We start from the raw sequence: 27997 nt of genomic DNA, 5'->3' as shown, positions 1-27997 counted from the left end.
ATAGAGCACCTAAAAACAACGACCACTATAATATTGATAAGTATTGATATAGTTCCAGCAAGATGAACTGTAACAAAGAATATGAAGTAAACAAGACATTTGTAAAGAAACATATATATTTCAGATAAAAAACCAGAACAAATGCTTACAGCTATTTGTCCAATGCTTTGATAATTTCCTCTCTCTACCAATAATAACTGAATGCCCCGAAAAAATCTGAACTCACTGGCAGGGCACCATAAAAATAAGGCCCATCCAATGAGATGAATGATCGTCATGTAGCAGATCTCCTGGGCAAAAAAGCTGAATGATGCAGACTTCCTTCAGGCTTTGTCTTCAGTCTGATCTTGGGCGATTGGGACCACCTTTATGAGGTTTGTTATACAGCGGTAACAGGGAACGAGTGCCACGTTTCCTCCTCCCACAACACCGCCAGTATACAAGCAGAATCATCAGCAAAACTCCAATAGGAATTGCCCATCTGTCCCAGTTAAGACCACATAAGAGAATGTTGAAAACTAAATGCACTTAGTTAACTCATATGAAGTTTATCCCAGTGAAAAAATAAGCATCATGATGCACATTCTGTGTTAAAATAAATTAGGAAAAAACAACTTGGTCAGGAATTCGTACCTATCCAGATCAAGAAAAGGGCTATAAACTATAGTTTCCCAAGTAGCTACAATAAAATGCCAAGCAGGATTATAGTACAGCGACTCTGCTGACCAGAACATTCTTGTATATGTCTCCAAGAAAATAAACATCACCCATGCACCGATCTCTATCAAAATGAACTTGATGATGAACCGGCCCACTACAACCATAACAAGGGAGAAAGCCACTAACCAATTGAAAAGTCTGTTGTTGTAATCCTTGATAAAAAGAGAACGTGACTTTCCAAGCATCTGACAGCATGCATAATTTCACAATTAGGTGTAACTCATGCAACGGATATCAAAAGACTCTCAAAACATCAAAAGATATGCAAAGGCAGTTGGATGCAGCTCTGGCATGGAACACAGGAAAAAACAATTTTGTCTCACACTCATCTTATCAATTATCATTGAGACTGGCATCTTAAAATTACGTCTCAACCCATTTTTATAAAAAATCAGAAGCCAGAAGACACACATGCACAATCTATATATATATATATATGTATGTATATATATGTATATATATATGTATATATATATATATATGTATATGTATGTATATATATATGTATGTATATAGATATGTATATGTATGTGTATATATATGTATATATATGTGTATATATATGTATATATATATGTATATATATGTATATATATATATATGTATATATATATATATGTATATATATATATATATGTATATATATATGTATATATATATATATATGTATATATATGTATATATGTATATATATGTATATATATATATATATGTATATATATGTATATATATATATATATATGTATATATATGTATATATATATATATATGTGTGTGTGTGTGTGTATATATGTGTGTGTGTGTGTGTGTGTGTGTGTGTGTATAGTTTTTCAAAAGATCTATCAAACTCTGGAATGAATGATTTGATCACTGAATATTCGATTCTTCTTTCAACTTATATATATATATATATATATTAAGGCTAGGAAGACAAAACCAAATGATTTTTTTTTTTTGAGGGAAAAAAGCACAGGATATCTAGTTAACTTTATAAACTCTTATCCTGGTTTAAATTTACATTTTCCATCAAATATCTGACAGATAAGTTCTTCTATATGCTTCCTAAACCTAGAGAACAGTTTCCCTCCCTTTTTTTTGATAGAAAGAACAGTTTTCCTTCAGTTGTCTTACATCATTTCAATGTATACACATTGGCACAACCCATCCTTTCATCATGCTTGTCTAATAGCTATTTATAGTAAAAATGACGAGATCATGTGAATATAGGAACAGGAAAGAGGGAACTCTAACCTTCATCATTCTCTTCTCATAAGCTTCCTTTGAAGGCCCAACACAGTCTTTTTCAAAACTTTGATTGCACCGAAGAAAACCAGCATTAAATTTTGCCATAGAAGGAAGTCTCAAGACTTGAAGCTGATCCATTAGATCCTCGCACTTTGTGTACAAGGCCTCACACAATTTTGATGACTGATATTCATTTGCCAGAAGGATGTTTCTATAAACCTGCATGTGAGAATACCAAGCACAAACTTTACTGAATACAGTAACAAATATAAATAGATGCAAGCCTACAGTGCAAATAAAAGCAGAAATAAAAACACCGAGGCCCAAAATCAGATGGTTCCATACCAATTTAAAAGTTAGGATGCTTAAAAATTCAAAGTAATTTACGATTGCAAATTTTTAAACACTAGACATAACAAGTTTTTGGAAATTCAAGTATGAAGCTTCCCAAAGATGTAGAAAGACAGGTGACTTTTATGTGCTCTTCTAGGCTTATACAGAAAATAAACTAGTGATCTGTTTCATATATAAATCTGCTAAACTACACCATGCTTGACATAAAGTACCCAAGTGCACCTTCTCCATTTCATCATCAAGTTTTAGGACAGATTGTTCAGCATGATGATGGCCAAAATGCTGTTCGTCAAAGAGTTTTCTTGCTTCTTTTTTTGACTCATCATGAGCCTGCTGTAATTTGTCCACTGGTACTGGTAGACCCAACTTGTCAATCCGTTGACTGTACAGCTTCAAGCAACGTTCAAGAATCACCTTATTAAAAACCTCAACAAGAGAACCTGTTGATGGAATTTCTCCTTTGTTCAAGGCTTCAAGAATCTGAAACAACAACATAAGCAATTATAGAATAAGATAGAACAGAGTGAACAATTTTGAGCTATTGTGCTTTTAGTTAGAGCTTATAATTTGCTATTATAGAAGTTCACTATCATATATATTTAATTGTAGTTGTAGTATAAACAGGAAATTTAGTAATAAGCACAAGTTTCACCAAAAAAACACCTGTTTTAGAAAAGATACGAACTCCTTTCCATTCAGAGGTTTACCCTGCACAATTTTTGGATGTATAATGGATGCAACAAGTTGTTTCAACTGCTCCCTCTTCTTTACATACATTGGATCAAGTTCACTATCCTTCAATTCACAAAGCTTTGTTCTTTGAAGATGAGGCTGCCACAAATTTCAAGCACTTAGTTATGAGAATATTGAGACATGACAATGGTGCCATGGAATATCAAGACATAATATCAGTTGATACCAACTTATGTAACACATAACATCTGTGTTTCATGATACAAACAGAGAACAGAGACATTTCCAGTTATACACTGACCTTTGACCACATATTAGGGGTTTGGATCCACTTAGTAACCAGAGTTGACAAAGTGTTTTATCATTCATCTACTTGCTCTCTCTTTTCTCTTTTTCTTGTTTAATTTTTCTTTCTCCCTTTTTGTTTCTTTTTTTTCCTTTTGGTTGGGTTGGGGGGGGGGGGGGGGGGGGGGCGCTGTTGTGGGGTTGTGTTGGGATTATTGGGTTGGGTACTTCTCCGATAAACCACATCCATAGTCAGAGTGAGCTTTTCTTCAAATCCCTTCTTTAAATCTCTACTTAAAGATTTCATAGTCTCCCTCCTCTTTTTGGATCTGACACAGACTTGAACTCCTCTCCTTATCTTTGGTATCCTATACTGGTGCATGACTGGAATAGATGGTACAAAAAAAGCATGAACATTATGATCTACATGCCAAGATAGTACGTAAAAAAGGAGAAAAGGCATGAACATATCGCCTTCTCTTGTTCCATATCAGATAACTAGATTTAGGCACGTCCCTTGCATAGAGAACCGTCAAACATATAAATCATACATAATGCTGGATCCTGAATAGTTGTGTCGACTTAACAAATTGTTGGATTTTCCAGTTGTTTGAATATCTATATATAACAAGAGCTCCCTGAGTTGGCCATGTCGAAACCAGACTCCAGGAGTTAAGTGTTGTGGAGCCCATCCATTCATCAGAAGTTGAATAAGTGGTGGTCCTGGACTCCTAGGTTTCCCTCAATCGGCAGCAATCCCTGCTCCACTGCCACGTTCCCCTCCCCCTCCCACAACTTTGCCCACTCTCCAAGGCCCTTAAAAGCATGGGGACCACCTCCTGCACCAGCCTCCACCAGCAAAGGCAAGACGTGGTGAACATTCGAGGGATGGTGGTGCAGAAACAGGATAAAGGAGCTGCAAGCCATGGCCAAGTACTTAGAGGACCACAAGATGGGGAAGAAGAGGAATTCATCTCACTCAATTGACTCACATTGAGGCATGATTTTCTCTGGTATATATGAGAGAAAGCATACCTTTTGACATGGTTTTTTTGGCAAGCCAAATATTTTTCCCTCCAAATTCCAGGAACTTCTGTACTTGCCACTGCATGCTAGCATTGGAAGTGGCTACCAGCTTATAATTTTACAGACTATCTTGGCTGGTCATCTTGGAATTGATGGTTGAAAATATTATACAGATTTTTCTTGGATGCCATAGCAAAACCCCCTCAACAGTGCTAACAGCTCATTTATACATTAAAATCAAGTGAGGCATATGCAAAAACCTTCTTTATATGTGGGGAATTTAGATACTAGAAAACATTCATACATTGTGATATTTGTTGGGGGCTAATGTGGACTAACATCCAATGTAGCAGCAATCTCATATTAGATTGAAAATTTGAAATAGATTCTTATTACTGTGTTAGCATAATTCAACAATCAATATGCTATGCCCATCAACATAAAAAGCAGGATATATCAGCATGAAGATATATAAACAATAACCAGAATATCAAAAGAAGCTGGTTATGACTTACGAGGGAAGTTCAAAAAAAATAAGGATACAGCAAAATCAAAAAACTAATGCATGTAATTTTTTATACATAGTATAAACTACAGCCAATGCTTATGAGATTTGAACCATTTCAAACAATAAAGACCTGCATCATACTGAAAAACTAAGAAAAGGCTTTTCTGAAAAGTTAGGAATCTTAAAATGCATGACTAGTGACACCAGAACAGAGCATTAGAAAAACATTAAGAGAAATAAGATAAGCATACCTGTGGTAAGCTAAAGGCTGTACTATTATCACCCATAATCGCCAAGGACTCTCGAATTTGATTTACCTAATTTAACAACAAAAAAAATATACGTTCTGAATATTGTTCAGTCAACAACATGACAGTTTGGATGGTAGGATACCTGGTTGATGTTTTTGTCTCCTGCAATTGCAAATAAAATGTACAATCAATAATTAATATGACTTCATGACATATCCATAAAAACAAATGATCATGAAGAAGGAGTTAATTAGATCTAACCATTATTATTGGGGACCCGCTGAAGAGCTTCATTCACCATTTCTTGAACAGACTTCCCTTCTGTATCATCAAAGACAGAATTTGCTGAGTTGCACAGATTTAGCAATACAGGCTACCGTGCCTTTGCAATGAAATAAAATTAAGAAAAGTGATAGAGCAAGTCATGCAGTAAGGAACAGAGGGGTGTAAAAACATCTTGAAATTCTATTTAATAAGAGGCTTGATTCTCTGAAAATTATAGATGGTAACCATATTTCAGTCATGTACTTGCCGTTGCTAGACTTCAAAATGATGATTAAATAAGTCAAGCTTTCAGACACATTCAGACAAATGTAAAGCGTGCAATATGCTTTTGAAAGCACATCATCTTGCTCATCAGATATTCTGAGAAAAAAGATACATAGATTTTATCCACTGGTTGGTTAAATTCATGGAGCTCATTAACCATTATATAACATAATTATGCCCATGCTGTACAGCTAGCATGGCCAAATATGCACTTCCACTGACCGACCACTAATATAGAGTGGCCAGTCTGTTTGGCCCTCATTAATTGTTTCTGTACCAAATAAAGGAGACCAGACTGTACCAAATGAAGGAGACTGGACAATGCATGGACTGTTTATTTTGTGTGTCAGCCTAAAGTCCCCTCACACTTCTCCAACTCCGCTTCATTTCTTTATCATTCATCTTCCATCTCTATCTATATGCCTTTATTCTCTTAATGCTTTTTTTTCATCCCTTCTTTACATTTCAAAAGTTTTATCAAACTAGAAGTTCTTAAATCAACATATTCTTGGTCCTTTGATCATATATCCAATATCTTTTTCTCATTTTGGGGATCTTTAATCTCTAAATTGCATGAGTATGTCTAATTGTATATTCTTTTTCGATTAAGGCTGATTCTACATCAGCTGGTTCGCCTCCTTTTAATCACATAACTGGTTCCATTGATTTCATGAGTACATGAAGCAATATATATATATGTTTGTTGAATCATGAGCTTCTACACTATTCATGAGCATTGCTGCTGACCTTATGTTATTTTCATGATCGCATATTAACAAAGAATAAACCAGCCACTCTGCTTTACAATGTGAAGAGATGAGTATTGTGATCAATTTTTTCCTCTGGCTCCCATAATCTCTCCATTATATCTTTTGATGGGTAAAAATCATGGTAAGGCAGTTGAAATGCATACAATATCCTCTAGTAAGAATGATCATTGGAATCAAGTTTTTTTTCAGACAACTGATGAGACAAAAATATCTCAAGAAGGACTGGTGGCACTATCTCTGTTGACAGATTTATAAGTTTTCTTATGATAACTATAAAGAAAAATATCTACATCTTATGCTCTTGAAAAAGAATATATAGAATTTGACAAGTGGCGTCAAACATAAGTTCCAGTGTTGTATCTATGAGGAGGTTCAAAGATACAAGGGATACCTCGCCCAAAAAGTGTATTTACTTAACAAACACATAACCAAAACTTTTTAACAATTCTTCAATTTTTTTAACTATCTAACATAAGTGACCAAGCACAACATTACTCACATAACTTTGTTGATTATGCAAACTTCTACCTATCAAATATAACACCTAGATGGTACATGAAGTAAATAATGCCTTTAAATTATTGTTTTTAATTTTTCCCATCATACCAGATTTTCTGAAGACCTAGCAAATGTTTAAGATTTTTTTTTTTTTTTGAGCTGAAACACAAAAATATAAGCTAAAGAAGAGAGAGTTGCAGAGAATATCTGCAGCAAGTTATGTAAGAAATGAGTGGCTTAAAGGCACTCTAATAACACTTAAATTGTAACCAAGAGATGTTTGTGTAGGTGGAAAGTGTCTTTTGAGTAAAGTAATAGGGGGAAATAATGGAATAAAGAAGAAAAAGTCATCAACTCATTGAATGCAAGTTGAATTTTATTAGAACTTGAATAATCAAAATCTTCTGATAAATTGCATCATATTAAGTTGCCTTCTTACTTAGATTCATTTAGGTAACAAAACCTCCAATGTTGATGCCAGAATTTGTTGTGAATTATCAAATTCAGGTCAACATTTGATACGAGGATGGAAAAAATGCCTTCCCAATACAGGAAACTCAGAAACCAACTTCGAGACCATGACATTTTTATTTTCTCTTTTTCTTTCTTTTTTCTATTCCTTTCTTGCTTTTTTCTTTAAGGTAGGGTATGACAGCCAATGTAGGTTGTCTCATGGTCTTTTATAGGGAGTGCGGCATCTAACATCACATTGAAGCAAGAAGAGATAAAGTCAAACAATAAAGATTGGCCATCTTACAACTAAGCATTAGCTACTACTGGCTACTAAGGAGCCCCAGGGGCAAAAAAAAAAAATTGAATCAATCTATCTATTGCAATGTGCAAACCATCCCTCATAGTGATCTAAATTAGATTAAACTCTAAAAGTAATATAAATCAATGACCATCTCAAAGAAATGCAACACAAAGTTGTAACAAATAAGAAAGCAGCTTAATAAAAAGAATCATTCCATAGAAAGGAACCATCAACTTACGCAGGAAATCTCGCTGGATAAGCCATAAGAGTTTAGCAGGCTCAAATGCAACATCCTGTCCCTATACAAACAACCAATTGTTTCAAATATATACTATTCATACATAATATCTACTCAATGCACTATGTGAGTTTGGTAGATTACCTTAACTCTATCACCATTGCAAGGCAGAAAAAAGACAGGAAACTTGTTAGAACAAAACAATGAAACAAATAGTTGCAACTAAACTCTTCCGAAAAAGAACTCACAAACAGACCTTCCATAGAATTCTTCCGCAATTTCAACAGCAAATGACAGACGAGATATATCAGCCTCGCGAATCTACAAAGTAAATCAACAAAAAAAAGGAGCCTGAGAACTAAGCACAACAAACTTCCAACCTAACAGGAAGTTAAACAATGCTGATTATAGGCCATGAAGATTTTGGTCAGATGGAGAACAAACCGTCTCAGGCAGGTTGTAGATAAGAACAGAACTCATAACCGTTGCCAGAGCAAAGATCCTTCAATGCACAGAACACAAATTGGATTAACTGCATGCCCCTAAGAAAAGTCACATAACCAGTATCAATGAAGATTTCTAGAATCAGAGTGTCACCTATCATCATATACATTTGATTTTCCAACACTTTCAAATCCCTCAGTATCGAGATACAGCACTGACACCTTTGTTCCATCAATAACTGATTCCACCGGGCTACCCCAAACCCATATTCCTGCATCACAAATAAGTTTTCTTACTGTAGAAAATAATTTAAGCATGATACAGAACCAGAAATATTGGACAAATATAATGCTACAAGAAATAGCTTCAAATATGGGAAATAAAAATTATAAATATTGATTAACCTTTTGTCTTCGTATCACGCATATGTCCAACACCAAAACCTGCATATAAGTATTTATTAGCAGGTTAAGAGAAGGATGATTAAAGATTCTTACTAGTCCATATTTATTTTAAGTTTCATAAAGGGAGAGAACAAAAACAGTGATTGCACCTTCATCACATTGCAGTGAAAGAAGTTGATTAAGAAGAAAGGATTTTCCTGACCGATAGGGACCAATAACCTGGGATGGCAATTACATCAAGTGAAAGTTAAAATATGTGATATAACATAAGCTACTGAAAATTTCATAAAGAAGCAAAAAAATAATACCAAATTTAAATGCCAAGATCGGTAACTCATCAAGAGAGTGATACAGCAGAACCAAAATTGCAACAGCGAAAATGAAATTCCATCTAATAGCTTTAGAGTAAAATCATTAATAATCCATGGCAAAAAACTAAATCTGGTTGAAAACAGCAAATGGCTTCTGGAATTATGGCACATCCAGTGGTTGGACTTACCTGTTTTCCTGTAAGAAGAACTGGCAAATATAACAAGAGTATTAAAGGAAACAACTTGCTGAAACAAAGACTTCCAAGATAATTACTAAAGAATTGATGCACCTTCTTAAGATGGACAACCTGACTGGTGGCTATCTTGGTGACAAGGAACAGTTACAACCAGAAACCATAACAATTATGCTATATCAGCTCAATTGGATCAGCTTCACCAATCCATCTTCAAAAAATTGTTCATATAAAATGGCCACATCCTCTGGTAATGTTGGATGATGTGGTAACAATGTCATATTTGCAAGAGAAGGCCTCATGGTAAAAGTTATCTGAGCTCAAAGTCTATTGGAACTCACCAGCCACCCCAGTGGTCCCCAAATTATTAGGAATTAAACAGGTTCAACCAGAATGTGGTTTGACTGGGCTAATTCTGAAACTTGGTTCTATATTCTATATAATTATTAGAGCAGATATAGAAGCATGGGCCATGGTGCCTAAATGGAAAAGATAAAATTTATCAAATTACTCTAGCCCTTGTGACAGTCCTAATTGTGGCTGTGAACTAAGATAGATTATGTTGACTGTTTTAGAATTTAATTATCAAATTTCAAATTAAAATAGAGCAGCTGTTGCAACTTTCTTAAGTTTCCTTTAAAAACAAGATAAGTCACCATTAATAGGTAGAAGAGTCCATATGCCCTACTCTCTACTTCCATAATGTTTTAAAATGCAGACTGTCTTTTAACATTGCCTTCTCGCTGGCCATTGAATAAAGTATCGTAGAAGTATGTCAATTGATGTTGGCAATAGTCATGCATGTGGAAGCCAAAATGGTTAATAGGAAAACTCAAACTAGATAAAAAGGTAATCACTGTAATGTAGGGGACATATTCAGTTCATACTCTGAGGAATCTAACCTCCCAATCAGAATGCATGAAAAGAGGAACATGATGGCATGGATGACACTTAGGTAGCATTTGGTGACCGAAATAGGATCACCACGATGATCTAGGATCACTAGTAATCCAAATCCTATGATAATCTGATCCATAGTAATCTAAGATCACAGTATTTGGTAGGCTATGATCCAGTAATTAAAGATCCCTAGGTATCCATGAGTAATCGATTTGATATTTCATAAGAATTCAAGATCATTGATCATATAATAAAACTATCCATAATATATTTCATAAAAATATATTTATTAATAAGATATTCTTACTCTAATTTAAAATTATCATTGAATTATAATATGACAATAATATGATTAATAATACATTATAATGTAATATATATAGATATACATATATATATATCATAAACTATAACATATAATATCAAATATAATATAATATCAGATATATAATATTGATAAAATATATTAACGGTATATTGATATATCTTTTTTTTACTAGATTGAGGGATATTTTATCCTCAAATTTTAGCCCAAGATCACTGTTCGAGAGTGATCATGGATTTCCGGCCTCAAGAATGGGTATCCCATCACTGGGTTAGGGAATGATTTAAAGAGTAGAGGTGATTTAAGAACATTGCCATATAGGATTACCATGGTGTAATAAACACGGTGATATCATCACCTCCAGCTACAACGTTCTTGATCTTGGATGGATCACCCTATACAAGACACCCCCTTAGGAGATGATCCGGAAAGAATAATTTTCTTGCAATTTGTTGTCATCAATTCAATAACCAATATGCAATCCCAAGCATGATGAATTTTGGCTCTTAAATTTTCTTTGTTCTCTGATCAGCAGTAGAGAATATTGGAATAAGACCATATATCAAAATATTATTGTAATTTACAAGCCCTATAATTGGCTTTCACAAATCACAATGCCAAGAATTCTGCCAAAAAAGTAATAAAGTTGCAATAAATATCATTTATAATGGATGATAGGTTCTCCCATCTTTAAAGAGGGAAAGGTTACAAAAAATGATAAACACATGACGCAATTAGAAAAGTACAATAAGTGTTTAGTCATTTATTTAAAATTGTTCAAATGTTCTCACATGCTTAATTACTGTAAATAATAATTTTTGTTAAAAACCAATGCCTAACAGCAAGCCTGTTCTAAGATATAATTATAAGAGATCTCCAGAAAAAGTTACAACGTACAGCGACGGCTGCTATAGGGGTCGTAATTCTTTCAATTGCCTCCAAACCCTCCCTTGCAAGATGCAGTTTAGTATGACCAGGATCTGGCTCCACAATTGGAAATCTATAAAAGCTCAAAGTCAATACACATTGCCCACAAAAGTAGTTCTACTTCAGCATTTAACCAGAAGAGTTATTGACATCAAAGTTAAGCAGCAATAGTTATGAACAATGTGGTAGCAAAATGTAACAACTCTGTTCTCTATAAATGAATTGACATAAACTATGTTAAAGAAAAAAATCAATGAAATTGTTCGGGGATATGAAGGACAATGCATAGAAGCACTGTGCAGGAGTGTTAAAAATATGCAAATCAAGAAGAGTGCCATATTCTCTTAAAAGCACAAGCATATCAAGACAAGTGTGTTAGATATGCTAGGTATCTAAGAACTTGGAGAATTGATCCTAGGTTACTGATGGGCACAATGGTGAAAAATGGTGTATCATCTGAGCAATTAAGCTCGTCGGAAAAAGAATTGATCCTTATTGGAGAGTTAGTTGATGTGGAGAGTGTTGTTTGGCCAAGAGAAGGATGCTTGGTCTGTCAGCATTGAAGGACAAATTTGTTGGTCCGATCGGTGATTCAACATTGATGGCACAATGGAAAATCATGGCAGGTCTCATTTACAGAGATAGCACCATGCATGGCAAGAAGCAAATATTTGTCACAAAGTATATTTTTAGAGGTGCAGTGCATATTACTTTCAATTAGTTACAGCTTGCCTTGAGGAAGAAGATTTATTCAAGCCACATTTCAAAGAGCGACAAATTTTAACTTTGGATGGTTTTACATTCCTTGTTGGACTTTGTGAGTTTCAAAAGTCAAGATGATATGCAGCCCAGACATGCGACTACTTCCAAATCCTTATAAACGTCCAAGTGAGACCTTTTTAAGATCCATGGCTGCATAGTATCTTCATATCACAAATCACTCTAACCAATGAAACACAAAACAAAAGCAAGTAACACTACACATTCAAAAGTTATGGACTTTAATTCTATAATCCTTCAAGTAATGAGTAAAATATTCTAATTCCATCAACTTCAACAAAGCGCTGAATTCTCTAATTATTTTAAATTTTGACTAATTTCGTAATGAATAAAGAGACAAAAGGACAACACTTAAGAAAAGACAAAAGTCCAAATTTTTGGGCAGATATCAATTCACCCTCAGACAGGACGAAGATAAATTATCTAGACCGTCCCCGAATTCAGTTCAAAAAGACAGAAAAAAGGTTACAGAATTCAGTTCAAAAAAAAAAAAAAAAAGAATTAAGCAAAGCAAACTCATTATCTGACAGCAAAAACTAATCTTTCCAACCGAAGATATCGCAAGAAAAGCAAACCGTGACATCAAACAAGAACAACGAATAAAAATAATGAACTCCAATGCAAATTTCAAGAAAATTCCGCTTACGCCCGCCGGAAATCCGCCGGTTCAGAAGATCCAGATGTCAAGAACCAACCAAAGATCAACCAGATCGACAGAACCCAGCTCGAGACTCGCATCTCCGCCCCTCTTCTCCCGATCTCAGAAGTGATGCAACAAAACCGCAATGATCCGAGCGAAGACGGGGGTAATCAGACCGAGGAGAGCCCAGAAAAGGTGTTTTCTTGGAGAGGCATGAACCAAGAGATCTCCTGGTGAAGAAATCGAGCCGGAGAGGAAGCTCAGTAATCCAGAAACCCTAGTTCTCGTGAGAGGGAGAAGGGATCTGGGTGGGGTTTCTTCGAAGAGGTGGGGCGCGGAACTTCGCGGCGCGCGCGCGCGCGAGAGAGAAGGGAGAGTCGGGAAACCTGAGAGAAATTTGCAACGGAACTTTTTTTTTTTTTTTTTTGATAACAGAAATTTGCCACGGATTGGAGTGGAACGCTGGGAAAGATTGGGGTGTTTAGGCCCTACGACTCGGGAATTATGTGATGATTGGGTTGTAAGGGAATGCGAATAAAGATTCTCTACATATGGCTCTATGCCAATATTGTAGATTCTGTTATTATATATAGGCCCGCTTCTTCAGAAAGTATGGGAAGAGATGCAACATGAAAATTTAACAGTTGGACAAGTCCACGTTTAGCATCATTTTTAATTTTCAAGTTTTTTTATAAAAATAAAATTATTTTTTTATATTTTAAAATAAAAATTAAAAAATAAAAATTATTTAAAGTATAATAGTGGAAGTCGTGATGCTGATGGTGGATAGTTGAATAACAGTGACGAGCAATGGTAGGAGGTTAATAAAGATGATGGTAAAGATAGGGACATAGGTGGTGATGATAGTTATAGATTGTTTTTATTTTAAAAATAAAAAATAAAAATTATTTTGAAAAAAAATATTTTTTAAAAAAATTTAAAAATATATTTTAAAAAAAATTAAAAAATATATATATAACCGAATGATATTCCAATCCTGGCTTCCCTATTTTCACAAACATAATATCAAACAGACCTAAAAGATGTAAGAAAGTTTTGAGAAAAAAAAAAAAATTCCAGTGAACCTCAAAGAGAGAGAGCTCTAAATGGAATTAATCAAAATATTATTAGCTTTTTCTTGAGGAAATTATAGATTATTAGCATCAAACTGACCATGCTGAAAGGTTTGTGTGTTTTTGGTTACTGGACTAAACTCAGGCCATGCTGCCAAATCTTCTATTTGTATCAACCCATGATCAACTTATTATAACTTTCCCTCTCAGAGCCTTCTCACATGATGAACTGATATAAATTTCTGGCTGCCATAATAATGCTATAATTCTTCAAAGCAGAGCCTGACAACCTTAGTCCAAGCATAAATTTTCCTCAGACTGCCTTTTCTGTTTTTCTGGCAACACCCTCAGACTACCTTACAGTGCACAACCACAACAATAAGAAGAAAAGAATCAATGACTGCCTTGCTTGACCATCTCTTGGCAACTCACAAGCAATTCAAATTTTGTCCTTTTATCCCTCTAAGCCATGCTTCCTAGTTCCAGAGCCAGCCCATCCAATACTTCATAAATTTCTTTGGCCTTGGGATGCAACACTCCACCAGCCACAAACTCTTGTGCCACACCCTCCACCTCAATCATACTACACCCTGGTTCTTTCCTCACCCACTTCTCCTTCATTCTTGTCCTTGTGCTCATCGCATCACTGAATTCCCCAGCCCCTGCAAAGGTGTTCGACAGAAGCACATACCCGCCGCTGTCCCCAGAATCCAATTCCATGATCCGTGCCCCAGCCCGTCCACCAATCTTAGTGTTCCCATGAATCCTACAAGCTGAGAGCAATGATCCCCATATAATAGAATCAGGTTTCATTGGCATTCTTAGAATCAACTCTTCGGCCTCTTCGAGAAGCCCCGCTCGGCCTAGCATATCAACCATACAGCCATAATGCTCAATGTCTGGTTCAATGTTGTAGGCATCGATCATTAGCGAAAAATAGACACATGCGTCATCCACCATGCCTGAATGGTTGCAAGCAGTTAGAATACTAACAAAGGTAACGTTATCCGGTCTTAAGCCAGAGGATTGAAGCCTGGAGAATAGCTGAATTGCTTCTTGGAAACGCCCATGAACTCCTAGGCCTAAAATCATAGAGTTCCATGATGATAACCCTTTCATTGAGGCATTCTCGAATACTTGGAGACCCTTCTCTATGCTGCCACATTTGCAGTGCATATCTATTATAGCTGCGATCACAATTGGATTAAGTTCGATACCGTGCTTTTCGATGCAAGCATGAATCCATTCTCCTTGCTCCAAAGCTCCTAAACTAGCACATGCACCTAACAAGCTCACCAGAGTATTGGCATTAGGCTTCACTCCTTCCTTCTGCATCTGATGAAAGAGATCCAGTGCCTCCTTATTCCTCCCATTTCTGACATATCCGCTGATCATAGCACTCCAAGTCACCACATTTCTGACACACATCTCATCAAACAAGTGTCTCGACTCATCAATGAGGCTGTTCTTCGCTAGGCCCATGATCATGGAGTTCCAAGACACTACATCGAAGCTCGAGCACTCATCGAACAACCTTGAAGCTTCAGTTATATGGCCACAATTCGCGTACATGGAAAGCATCGAGTTGCGTATATAGGGATCGGATGCATGCCCGAGCTTCACTACCATACCATGGAGCTGAGCGCCATGATGGGCTAGGCCAAGGTGGGAGTAGGCCACAAAGATGGAAGGATAAGTTGTCCTCTGAGGCTGTGTGGGTGAGTGTAGCATGTCGACGAAGTGGGAGATGGCCAGGTGGGGAGTGGAGCTCTGGGAGAGGCCTCTGATGAGGGTGTTCCACATGAAGGCATTGGGGTGTGGTTGGTGGGAGAAGAGGAGCATGGCATAGTTGAGGTCACCATAGGGGGAGGTGGCACAGAAAGCTAGGACTCTGCTGATGGCTATGGTATCTTTGGCCAGGCCAGTTTTGATTATTTGTGAGTGGAGCTGGTGGAGGTCTCTCATGTTGGTGCACTTCGTTTCTAGCATGGAGAGAGGGGTGTGGTCAGTGATGAATTTGGAGACGGAGGTTGAGGAGGGTATTGCGAAGGCGGATGGATGCATGTCTTTCTCTTTGCTATTTGGTGGGTGGGTTGTGCCATGGTTTGAGGTTACCAAGTGGATAGGATAAAGGTGGCTAATGTGAGGCTGCTATGAGTTCGAGTTGTTCTGTGGTGAGCATCTCAGCGGTACAGTGTATGCATCATAAGTTTTTATCATCAATATCTTCGTTCAAGTATCTTCCCATCAAAAAAAGCAAAAAAAGAAATGGTGCATTGACTTAATCTGCCACTGTACCTAAGAATGTTGCTAGACCAATTAACCTGTGGATCTAATTCACAATTGTTTCTAACTTGAATATTATGCTGTGTCTAGCCTCAGCCCATTGACATCTCTAACTATGTTGCTCAGAGAATTTAATCGATCAAGACTTGGATAGAGGCAAGTCTAAAGACATGGATTGGGCATAGAAGGTGTGCAGGTAGGTCAATAACAATATGCATGGCCATAGAAGACAGATGGTCTTCAGTGTAGATCATGCAGAAATATTGCATGCTTGGCTTAACCACCAATGTCCCAATATAGATCAGCCCATATCGCCTGAACTGGCTGAAAAGGGAAGTAGCTAATCTCCAATTCATCTTAACAATTGCAGAACTTTGATGGAATGACGAGAGGATTCTATATGGCCTACAACCTAATTATTCCCCTATATCCTCAAAAAGCTTATGCAAAAATATCTCTTACAATCATGTGAAAATATAATTCTGTTGTATCTTTCACGAAAATTACTCATAATCAACAATAATTTCTTTGAAGTTTAATGCAAGCTCCATTATTGTGTCTCATTGTTTGTTGAAAGAGCATGATTGATAACCAAATTCATAAATATAGAGCTCCAGATTGGAATATTCAAATAAACTCTAGCTTAGGACATGAACGAAACCACCCTGCTTTTGAAGCAACAGTGTTCTTCCATCTGCAACCATTTATGAATTGAGTAGCAACCGCAACAGCTATAAGATGCAACCATGTTTGAAAAATGCAACAAAAGTACATCAGAGAGATGGTAGAACTATCTGTCAGACATTCAAAACTCGGGAAAATTTGTTATATGTATCAACTAATTGAATTAAAAAAAAATATTACTTTCCAGATTTTTCTCCTGTTCTTCCCACCCCATTCTTTTCTTTCGAGTTAAAAAATGCTGTAGATCAGTTGCCAGATCACCGCTTAGGTCGCAAATTTCTACCGTGTCTGAATACTTGTTAAATAATGGACAAGTTTATTTGGTAAAGATGGAAAAAGATACTTAGCCTAGATAAGTTTATTCCACACAGAAGGGTGAAATAATTTTACCATCCAATACACTCTCCTTCGCTTCAGTTTTCACTTTCCTTTCATAACTTTATCCCCCATCCATGAGAGCACCAAGCAAACCACAAATAAAAATATTTGCCGATTAGTTGGTTACCGAGTGAATACCAATAACTAAAACTATTTAATGGATGGTTAGCTATTTGATATCCAAATACGGTTTTAATCCGAAAATTGGTGATTCACTCAACCAGATTGACATCATATTCTCGCTGTGTACTGCAAAATCCGACTGCCATATACGAACCAATCATGGAATGGTGGCCCTATACCAAATTCCACGCCGATCACATGCTGCCCCGCCGAACGGTATTTGGGCATATTCCGACGCTCTATTGAACAAGATATCCGCGTCAATCTTTGGATTCCCGCAACTTTCCAACGGAGTCCTGCCAGTCTGGTCCTCCGAAACCGGAGCTATCCACGCGCAAACAGCATCTTCCTAACGCTGCGCGGACCACGGCACGTGTTCTTGTACGCCCTGGCAGCCAACACTTGCTATTCACGGCGTTGCGCACACGGTATCCAAGACAAGATCTCCCAATATCCAACGCCATGTGAGTTCTGCACAGAAATCAACGTTGCGTCATCTCTCTCCATTTCCTTGGATTGTATCTGACACAACTTATCCGAATGGCAAGTGGTGGTTATACGGCCCAGTTTTTTGGTTAAGTACAGGTTCAATTTATTTCTACTTTGGGGCCCCTCAAGGTGCACATAAAAAATTTACTTTTTACTAACTTGGCGACTTGCCATTCAAACTAGAACGGGGAATTTTTTTTCTTGCACACAAAACGGGAGTAATGTATCCATAATTTTTTAGCTGAATCCTATTCAGTGCAACATGGGCAAGTGAAACAAGCAAAAGAAAACATGAATGGATGCCAATATGTTAGTTAAGATTTCGATTTGATTATTGAAAGCTTCTTGTTTCTCTCATTTAAAAGGAGATTCTGATCTAAAACAAGAGTAAATGATACATGAGATGATTCAACGGAACTTTGCATGGTAACAGTGATGGTATGCTTCACTTGACAATGTCAAAGTGTTTAAGCCGAATTTTTTGTAAGCCTATAACTCAGAAGATTTTGTATTGTATATAATATGGTAAGACATGTCATGCTGTGAAAAGAAGTTGTTATAACTTATAAGCTAATATCATTTCAAAGATTGTTATAGTAATTTTGGCTCCAGATCTCTTGTTGCGTTAGGCAAAAATATTATTTAGCCATCATTTAGGATTTTTATTAATCATGTCAACATAACAAAAATACTTGAATAGTTATTTGGCACTTTTATTGATCTCTTGATGAAATGTTTTTTGAACTAGAATCTTCATGTTAATTAAAAAGGCATGATAAACAAGCACAACTGCATTATATTATAACTTTCCCATCATCATTCATTACCAAATTAGTGGACATCAATTTCTATTTATGATGAATAATATCATATTTTAAAATAATTTAGTCAAGATTGATGGCGTGGATAATGTTAATAGTCAAAAAGGTTTATGATGACTTTAGAGATGACTAACCAGAAGCTATATTATCAAAATCTTATCCACACCATCCAATGAGCAAGTAGGCATTTATTATTTTGCATACTTAAGCCATCAAAACTATTAAGGGGCTTTTTTAGCCACTTAAATTGAACTTGATTGGTTCTTTCTCTCCACCTTCCCATAGCATTATACTATCTATAGACTTCTTTAGAAAATTAAGTTGAACCTTAATATATTATAATATTTTTTAAATCATCAATAATATTATTGCTACAACAATCCATTCGGATTTTTTTGGATAGTATCTACTATAAATATATTTAATTTGGTGATTAACATCACAAGGCCCATATGCCACTTTCAAATGCAATATCTCCATGCGGCCATATTTCTGCAAGTGGGTTCAATCATACTAGGCAATTCAATCAATTATTACCAATCCTAGCTACAAAGTTGATTATATTCAAATTATATCAATAAATATTTTTTTTTTTTAAAAAAAAGAGAAGACTAGCCAAATCCGACAATACAATAGCCATTCAAGTTTAGATTTTTTGAATAAACCATCTAATAATCCAAAATTCTACTTGCTAAATAGAGAGATGTAAGTATGGGACAAACCTCACTCGACATATCAATCAAATTATTTCCAACATATTTTGTTAGAATACCATTCAATAACTTTGTAAAGTTACTTACTTAAAAATGTAATAATTATAGACGAGGAATGTACCTGCTATGGTTTCGCTTGTTCCAGGACACGGGGGACACCATGTCGCGGTCTGAGCTCAGAAGTGCCGTGGGTCGAAGTAGCGGGGCAACGCACCGTGTACTAATGTCGGCAAACCATTCGCATGTAACATAAGCAAAATAAAATAAAATAAAATCTTTCCGGCGGAAAAGCTCCCACGAGGGTCCGGGCGGATCCCGGCTCGACTCGTGGTTCCAACTTCCCAACGACGAGCGGTGCGTAAGCGGATTAAATCTCCCAATCTCCACCGTCCGATCCTGGGGTCCACTCTCTCTAGGCCTATCCTGGTCCTTAAGAATCGAGGAAACAAACAAAAGTAAAGAAAAGGGACGCTTTTTTATTATATGTTTTATTCTTTATTTTTTTTTCTTCTATAAAAGCAGGCGGTGGAGCGCTGTAGGATTCAAAGATCTCCTTGGGTTCTCTCTTTGGCTTGCCCTTCGCACTCTCCTACTTCGTTGGAAGTTCTATTTCGGAGGTAACATTTCATTGGATTCTCGCTATGTATATGTTTTTATGTGTGATTTTAGTAGAATCTTGGTTTTCGGAAGAGAGATCCGGTTTGCTGATATGTTTTTTTTTTCTTGATTTCTCGTTTACTTTTAGATTTCTTTGGAGTTTTTTTTTCCCGTTATTATTATTATTTTTATTATTTTAGGCTCATGATTAGGTTTTCTGGGAATTTTTTCGGTTGGTCATGAGATATACGGTGTTTTGATCTGATTTCTTCTTGGATTTTTTGTTCACCGGTGCTTCACCAGTGATCAGGGTTTTCGATTTCTGGGCTTCGATTAACATATTTTTTCGCTTATGCTCTCAGGAGGTAAAAAATGCTTCTTTGTATCAAGCTTCTATTGGATCGCATGGAAAAAAGCATGCTTTTTGATGTTTGCTTTTTATGGGCTATTTCTTGTTCTTTTTCTTTGCTAGTTCTGTTGTGAAATCTTTCACATGATAGGAGATCCTATCTATATAGAGTAAACCTCTTTGTCAGCGTTATGGATGATTGGAAATTTAATATTCCTTTTTAGTATACCGAATCTGAATATTAGAGAGCTTATCTTTCTGCAATGATGATGATTGAGGTTTTTAAATCTCCGATTTAATTGTTATGCGAACACGGTATACTTTATATTAGATTAGAACTTTTCTCTTCGTAAAGAATCTTGGGATGATAAGGCTTGTTGGTTTATGGTTGTCATGTTGTCCGATTCAACTCAAAGATTTGGGTTGGACTGGCTGGGAAGGGTGCCAGTTGTTGGTATTTTTTTTTTCCTTCTGTCTATTAGCAGCTTGTTATTCATGGACTTTGAATCTTATGTCCCTAAATTTATTGGATACCATGCTCTGTGCAAGGGTGTACTTATCGTATCTGCCGCCACTCATTATTTGCTCCATTTATGCAGGATGCACGAGCAGCATGATTAAGCTGTGTGTCTTTTTCCAGTAGATTTCTGATGTAGTTTGGACCTTAGATTCTAGGCTTCGGTGTTGATTGGTTGCATTTGTGTTGCAGTTCTATTTGCCTTCTTGTTATTTTGCCCGAGTGATTTATAGCATAATACCTTGCTTTTTTAGTTATATTTTTCACTAAAAGGTTTGTTTTGTTCTTTAACATTCTTTAGTTTCTTTTCATAATTCTAAGTATGGTCTTTCATTCTTTTTTTTTTTTAAAAAAAAAACATCTTAGCACAATCATCTGAGAAAACTGTGTGGGTTTACCTTTGTTGCAGAATGGGTAGCACTGGGAATGAAAGAACCAATTATGGAGCATACACTTATGAAAATTTGGAGAGGGAGCCATACTGGCCTTCTGAGAAGCTCCACATTTCCATCACTGGTGCTGGTGGCTTCATTGCCTCCCACATTGCGAGGCGTTTGAAAAGTGAGGGCCACTATATCATTGCCTCTGACTGGAAGAAGAATGAACATATGAGTGAGGATATGTTCTGCCATGAGTTCCACCTTGTTGACCTTAGGGTCATGGACAATTGCCTGAAGGTCACACGAGGTGTGGACCATGTGTTCAATCTTGCTGCTGATATGGGAGGGATGGGATTTATCCAGTCCAATCATTCTGTGATTATGTACAATAACACTATGATCAGTTTTAACATGCTTGAAGCTGCAAGGATTAATGGTGTCAAAAGGTTTGTGGAGTTCAATTTTGTTATATTATCTTTGTCGTTCTAGGTTCAATTATTGCTTGTTATCTTTTCTTTCTGGATTTAGGTTCAAGTTTGCTAGATTTTTAGTTGATATTTTCCTCTCCCAATGACTTAGTTTGTTGTTATGTTGCTTATAATGCTAGCAAGTCCATCAAATGATGACAAACTCCATTCTAGCTTGGCATTTATACTCTAAAAAAAATATTGCAAGGAATCTAATGCTCAGGGCTGTCAAATGAACTATGCAGCTCGAGCTAGCTGGAGCTTAGCTTGAGAAAAGCCCAAATCAAGCTCAGTTTGATCATGAAGCTTGAACCAGTAAAAATTAGGCTTGAAATAAATTTCAGCTAAGCCAAAAATTGACCCAGCTTGATCAGGTTCAACCTGGTAAGGCTTGAGTATATTTCTATGGTATATAAAGATACGCAAACATTAATGTCATACATAGTGGAGCATCAGATAAAGGCTTTTGTGATTTTTTCTATTCTTTGAGTCTATTAAATCTTTAGTCGGATTTGGTTCAAGTTTGAATTCAATATCAAACCAAGCTGAAATAAAGCTGGAATCAAAATTTAATTCAAGATTTTCCCATGCCTGATTCAAGCTCAAATTGGTTTATGCTTGATTTAGGGTCACCAAGATGATCATTTAGGCTAGTTTTCAGCTCAGGTTGAAATATAAGCTTGGATTGATCCAAAATAGCAGTAAACAAATCAAGCTTGATTTCATATTCAAGCTTGAAATTAATTTCAACCCATGCTTGATGTGACCCAAGCTTGATCAAGCTGAGCTTGATCATACCCCTACTATTGTTGCAAACTCTTTGCTCCATCCTTGCAAGCTTTAAAGCTTGTTCACATGCACATATGGACTAGTCTACATATCATTGTGGAAGACAAAATTATAAATAATAATTTGGAATGATAAATTGATGGTTGAGAAGCTTACAATTATAATAAGTATAAATTATAAAGGTATAATTTTTCAATTATGGATATAGTAATTGTTTCTATCAGATAATTGGTGCATTTATTTCTCTTATGTATTATTGGATTTGCTATTCCAAAAATGACTCCATGCAAATAAATAAAGAGTATAATTTATGCAAGGACTAGTAACTTAGCCCTTCCAGCTGTCTTTGTCATGTTTAATTGTTCAAGATGCATCATAGGCAAAATTGTTACAATGTCAATCTATTAGTTTAGCAACCTATGGAAAGACTCTTTTTCTTCCTTTCGTTTGTTTTGCTGTGGATTATAGTTTCAGGTTCTTATTCGGGTCAAGTGTTAGGTGCTATCTTTTCCACTATCTTTTCCTCTTTATTAATGACTTCTTATTTGGGTTTGATCTATATTTTCCAGATTGTGATAACGAAAATAGGAGATAAACCATAAAGTTCCCTGTAGGCTAAAAATGGATCAGATACAGGTCAAATACTAGTACATCCATATCCATTTATGTTCTATTTAACGAATACAAATATGGTTACGGATATCAATTGGATGCAAAAATTCATATCCATATTTGTTTTAGATGGATACGGATACAAATCAGATATCAGAAATACAAATACGGATATAAATTGGATGATCAAACTGTATGACCACAGAACCAAAGATATTATTAAGTAGATAATAAATCAAATTAATAATATGTTAATGTAGTCATTTAATTTTCTTAAAAATTCATATGCTATATAGAATTAAATAAGATTACAAATGGAATCAGATATTCGGGTATAGATCGGATAGTTGTCTATCCATATCCATATCCATTTTTCTTTAACGGATGTATATATGGATATGGATAGTAATTGGATGCTCAGATTTTTTATCTATATCCGGATAGATTTGGATACGAAAACGGATCCGGATGAATGTTATCCGATCCACTTTCACCCTTAGTTCCCTGTTTGGTCTCCAAAACAAGAAATTAGCATTGTGTTTATGTATTTAGGCTATTAATGCTTAATTGCTTATATTTAAGAATGAAAGTCTTATATGAAATTAAGGTAGCAAAGTTAAGCTACAAGATTTTGATAACTTCATCTCATATGGCTTAAGATAGAGTATATTTTGTGATAGAGTTTCAAGATAGAAACTATCTTAATTACCTTGATTGGCATGTTCATAAGAAAGGGTAGGCGGTGGAATGGGGCTGAAAATGGGTTGGATATTATCTGACTATATCTGTTTCCTTATCTAGATCAGATTGGTTTCGGAGACAGTTCCTTGTATCCAATCAAATCTGGATACATGTTTATGAATTTGCTGGATATCAGATCCAGATCTGGATATCTGGTAAAAGAACATCTACAAACTACCTATATTAGGGGAAAAACCATGCAACACCACCTAAAAATAGCCACCATGAGAAAATACAGTGTTGTTATAGAATCATGGTTTATTGTACTTATTCAAAACTTTTCATGTTATAAAATATAGTCATTTGAAATATGTTGCAATATTCATATTTTTATAGTTAATTCTTTTCATAAAAAATCAATCCTTTTCCTTTAATAAAAAATGAGATATAAATAACTTTATTCTATTATTTATGATATTTTCAAAACTTTCTATATAAAATATTTAAAAATATCAAAAACTTCAGCATGTTCTTATATTTGTATATAATTTTATTTATGCTGCAATTAAAGGGTGACAATATATTTAGTATAGAACATATTTTAATACTTTTTACATTCTATATTTCATTTAAATAATTTTTTATTTTAATATAATTTTAATACAAATCCGATTGACCTAGGCCCTTCGTCAAATCAGTCTTCATGCAAGTTTAATAACTGTCTTAGGCAATTACTTGATTATTTTGCATCATGTGTGGTTGTGATAGTGGATTTCATTCTCATCTTTTGTGATTATATCATTTATGTTAATTTTTATTATTAAATTCGACTCAGAATCTCTTTTATAATTGAGTAATATCCGATTGATCTTTATATTTTATTAGAGAAAAAATATATATAACTAATATCCTTCTGGTATCTATATCTATTTAAAATAAATTCAGATATGTTTAATATTAGATTCATATCCGTATTCGTTTCATATAAATACGGATACCAATTAGGGTATCCATAATTTAATATCCATATCCATATCTATATTCTATGAAAAAATAGGGAACGAACATGGATATGCCAGTGGTATGTTGTAACATTTATTTCACAAAAGATCACACAATTAGAGAGCTATTTTCTAAGAATAAAATATCACTTGTTACAACTCATTGCACTTCATGCTAGCCATTGCTTTATCTCCATACTATGTGATATATATATATTTTTAAATCATTTAACAGAGCCCTGAAATTAATGGGGTACAGTTTGAAATGGGTATAGTGGATTTCCAAGAAATATAAATTGTCCACTAGGAGAGTTTCCTGGAGTTTGCAGTTAGAAGTTTGCTTCAATTGACATATCATTGTTGCTGACCAAGAATACTTCTTAATCTTTTTAAATATTTTTCTATTATTTAATAAATGTATGCTTCAGCTCTGACAATTGTGCTTGTGTTTTTTTTTATTTTAAGTTGGAGAATTTGTTATCCTCTTTTCTGAACCAATATTGCCGAAACAATGATGCACTGGAAATTGGGCTCATGGAGATCATTTTTTTCTTGTCTGCATATCTCATATGTCCTGGTTTGGCATCATGAGTTTTAAGAAAAGTTTTAATGCATAAGTTCTTTTTTTCTCCCCTGTCACTCTATGTTGATATCCTTTGTATTCCTTTGGGAGTTGGCTATTTTTCATGGCTTTGCGTATACTTTCTTGCCACTTTTCATGTACACTGATGTAAAGAATGTTCAAATGATGGCATGCAGGTTCTTTTATGCATCGAGTGCTTGCATCTACCCAGAGTTTAAGCAGTTGGAGACAAATGTTAGTTTGAAGGAGTCTGATGCTTGGCCTGCAGAGGTTTGTTGGTTTGAAATATCAACACTCTTCCCTTTGTACTTGATGAGCAACTTTTTAGCTTTACACGATCTGAACACATGCTTTTTTGTGAATATTGTTTCTTATGTAGCCTCAAGATGCTTATGGCTTGGAGAAGCTTGCAACAGAGGAGTTGTGCAAGCATTACACTAAGGACTTCGGCATAGAGTGTCGTGTTGGGCGGTTTCACAATATATATGGTCCATTTGGAACATGGAAAGGTAGCTTGTGAGCTATAACTCTATTTTGTAAGTTATTACTTGTTAATCAATCCAGTGATTGCATGACGGTCTCCTTGTTTCTGTAACAACTTCTGAGGCTTTACTATGATGCACTGTAGGTGGAAGGGAGAAAGCCCCTGCTGCTTTCTGTAGAAAGGCAATTACATCAACAGATAAATTTGAGATGTGGGGTGATGGAAAGCAAACACGATCATTCACTTTTATCGATGAATGCGTGGAAGGTGTATTGAGGTAATCAGTTGACTCCACACTTAATCCCTACTCAGATGCTTTATTTTTAATGTTTAAAATTGTATGGTGAGCCCAATAGTTTGATCCTGCTTCTTAAACTAGCAAAGCAAACAACAGATTTTACTTATTATCCTGATTGCTTCTTCAATTGCATTGAACATGTTCCAGTTTCTGGAAAATTTCATAAATAAATCAATAAACAGGGATAGAATTTGTTTAAATGGTGATATTTTTTGTTTGGTTTCTATATATTTCTTAAATAGAGGTTGTTCTCTTCTTAATTTCCATTTACTAATCTATTGTCATGCTTTAGATTGACAAAGTCAGACTTTAGAGATCCAGTGAATATTGGAAGCGATGAAATGGTCAGCATGAACGAGATGGCTGAAATTGTACTTAGCTTTGAGAACAAGAAGCTTCCCATCCATCATATTCCTGGTCCAGAGGGTGTCCGTGGCCGAAACTCTGACAACACTCTAATTAAGGAGAAATTGGGCTGGGCCCCTACCATGAAATTGAAGGTATGACAGAGTTCCTCTCATTTTTACTCATCCAGCTTGGTTGGTTTTAGCATCTCAGTAGCCTATTCCAGTGCCTTCATACATTGATTTTTTTAAAAAATTCCACAGGATGGGCTGAGGATCACATACTTCTGGATCAAGGAGCAAATTGAAAAAGAGAAAACACAGGGTATTGACTTGTCTGTATATGGGACTTCGAAAGTGGTAGGAACTCAGGCGCCTGTCCAGTTGGGTTCGCTTCGTGCAGCAGATGGAAAAGAGTGAAGTTGATAAAGCTTGCGTAAAACTATTTGCCTTGTGAGAGCAGGTTAGAGCTATCTAGTTTGGAAGTTGGGGAAGTTCTGGACATAGATCTTCTTATTCAGTCTGGAATTTACTCTGTTATTTGTTACTGTTTCAGAGTATATTTAGGGGTGTAATTTTTTTCTCGTCGTATTAGAAGTCTTTTTCAGGCTATGCCCTAGTTTTTTAAGATGTTAGTCTAGAAATGGCATGGGTGCTTGTCTGCATGCCTTTTTTTCCTTTGTATGAGGAAACAAATAATAAATCAGTGGGATATGTTCTCGTTATTATTTAATCTTTATTGTTAACAGTCTTTAGGCAAGCGAGTCTCCAGAAATCATCCTTGGAGTTGCCATGTTAGTTTAGAGCAATCTTATTTCTCTTGCTCTGGAAGCTGGAAGTCGAGCTAAAACGCCAATATAGACAGGAAGCATGGTCACCATTTGCTGGAATCTACCTCTTGTATTATAGATTTGGAAATTTTATTCTTTACCAGGTGGGGATTTATGACAGGTTTCTGCATGCTTTTATATTTTCTTTTATCTCTGTCTTTTAGCTAAATCAGGAACAGCACAAAGTAGAAGTAAGAATTCATTAACTAGACCATCAGAGGACAATAGCAGAAGTACTACTACATTGACTTGCAGTGTAAGCAATATAGATTCTGAACTCCAAGAAGCAGGCTAGGTATTGCCCCTTGTTTTTTTTATTTTTTTTTATTTTTATATATTCCCGTTCAATCTCCCTGCGTTTCTATTGTTGGCAAGAAGATGAAGGCAAAGCACTTTGATCTTACTAAAGCATTGTGATTTGATTTAAACCACACTTCTCAGCTTTTTATGGTATAATTGTAGTGCCCTGTTTAACACTGCAAATTTGTTAGAAGAATTGGTTATTTTATTCTTAAAAAATAAAAAGAAGTCAAAATCAGGAATTGATATCTGATTTGCCGCTTTGATTGAACGAAACGAGATACGGATGTTATGACCAGCGATTTATTCTAGAGCTCGGGTTCTCTACCGTACAGTACGGTGTACAGTGCACCATCCATCACGTGATGGATGGCTGCGTGCG

General features: G+C 35.6%; 3 protein-coding genes across 3 annotated transcripts; 1 reads left to right on the top strand and 2 right to left on the bottom strand.

The window, feature by feature from the left end:
- Window positions 1–10: 10 nt before the first annotated feature.
- Window positions 11–13990, bottom strand: LOC105055717 (uncharacterized). The gene is given in 16 exon segments (XM_073251977.1): window positions 11–481; window positions 634–905; window positions 1972–2184; window positions 2542–2799; window positions 2983–3150; window positions 5083–5148; window positions 5225–5244; window positions 5344–5403; window positions 7892–7952; window positions 8036–8212; window positions 8336–8393; window positions 8489–8606; window positions 8740–8778; window positions 8889–8958; window positions 11367–11469; window positions 12823–13990. Coding segments are annotated over 16 exon segments (1920 nt in total). The 5' UTR covers window positions 12915–13990; the 3' UTR covers window positions 11–336.
- Window positions 13991–14351: 361 nt separating this feature from the next.
- Window positions 14352–15991, bottom strand: LOC105055732 (pentatricopeptide repeat-containing protein At2g42920, chloroplastic). Its single transcript, XM_010937691.4, is given in 2 exon segments — window positions 14352–15956; window positions 15959–15991. Coding segments are annotated over 2 exon segments (1638 nt in total).
- Window positions 15992–19860: 3869 nt separating this feature from the next.
- On the top strand, window positions 19861–27218 carry LOC105055709 (GDP-mannose 3,5-epimerase 2). Its single transcript, XM_010937650.4, has 7 exons — window positions 19861–20000; window positions 21256–21672; window positions 25536–25629; window positions 25739–25868; window positions 25988–26120; window positions 26434–26641; window positions 26750–27218. The coding sequence occupies exons 2-7, from the start codon at window positions 21257–21259 to the stop codon at window positions 26903–26905; spliced, it is 1137 nt and encodes a 378-aa protein (XP_010935952.1). The 5' UTR covers window positions 19861–20000; window position 21256; the 3' UTR covers window positions 26906–27218.
- Window positions 27219–27997: the final 779 nt, after the last annotated feature.

Source organism: Elaeis guineensis, chromosome 2, assembly GCF_000442705.2.
Source record: "Elaeis guineensis isolate ETL-2024a chromosome 2, EG11, whole genome shotgun sequence".
Lineage (NCBI taxonomy): Eukaryota > Viridiplantae > Streptophyta > Magnoliopsida > Arecales > Arecaceae > Elaeis > Elaeis guineensis.
The sequence above is the reverse complement of the archived record's forward strand: the minus strand, read 5'-3'. Positions and strand labels throughout refer to the sequence as shown.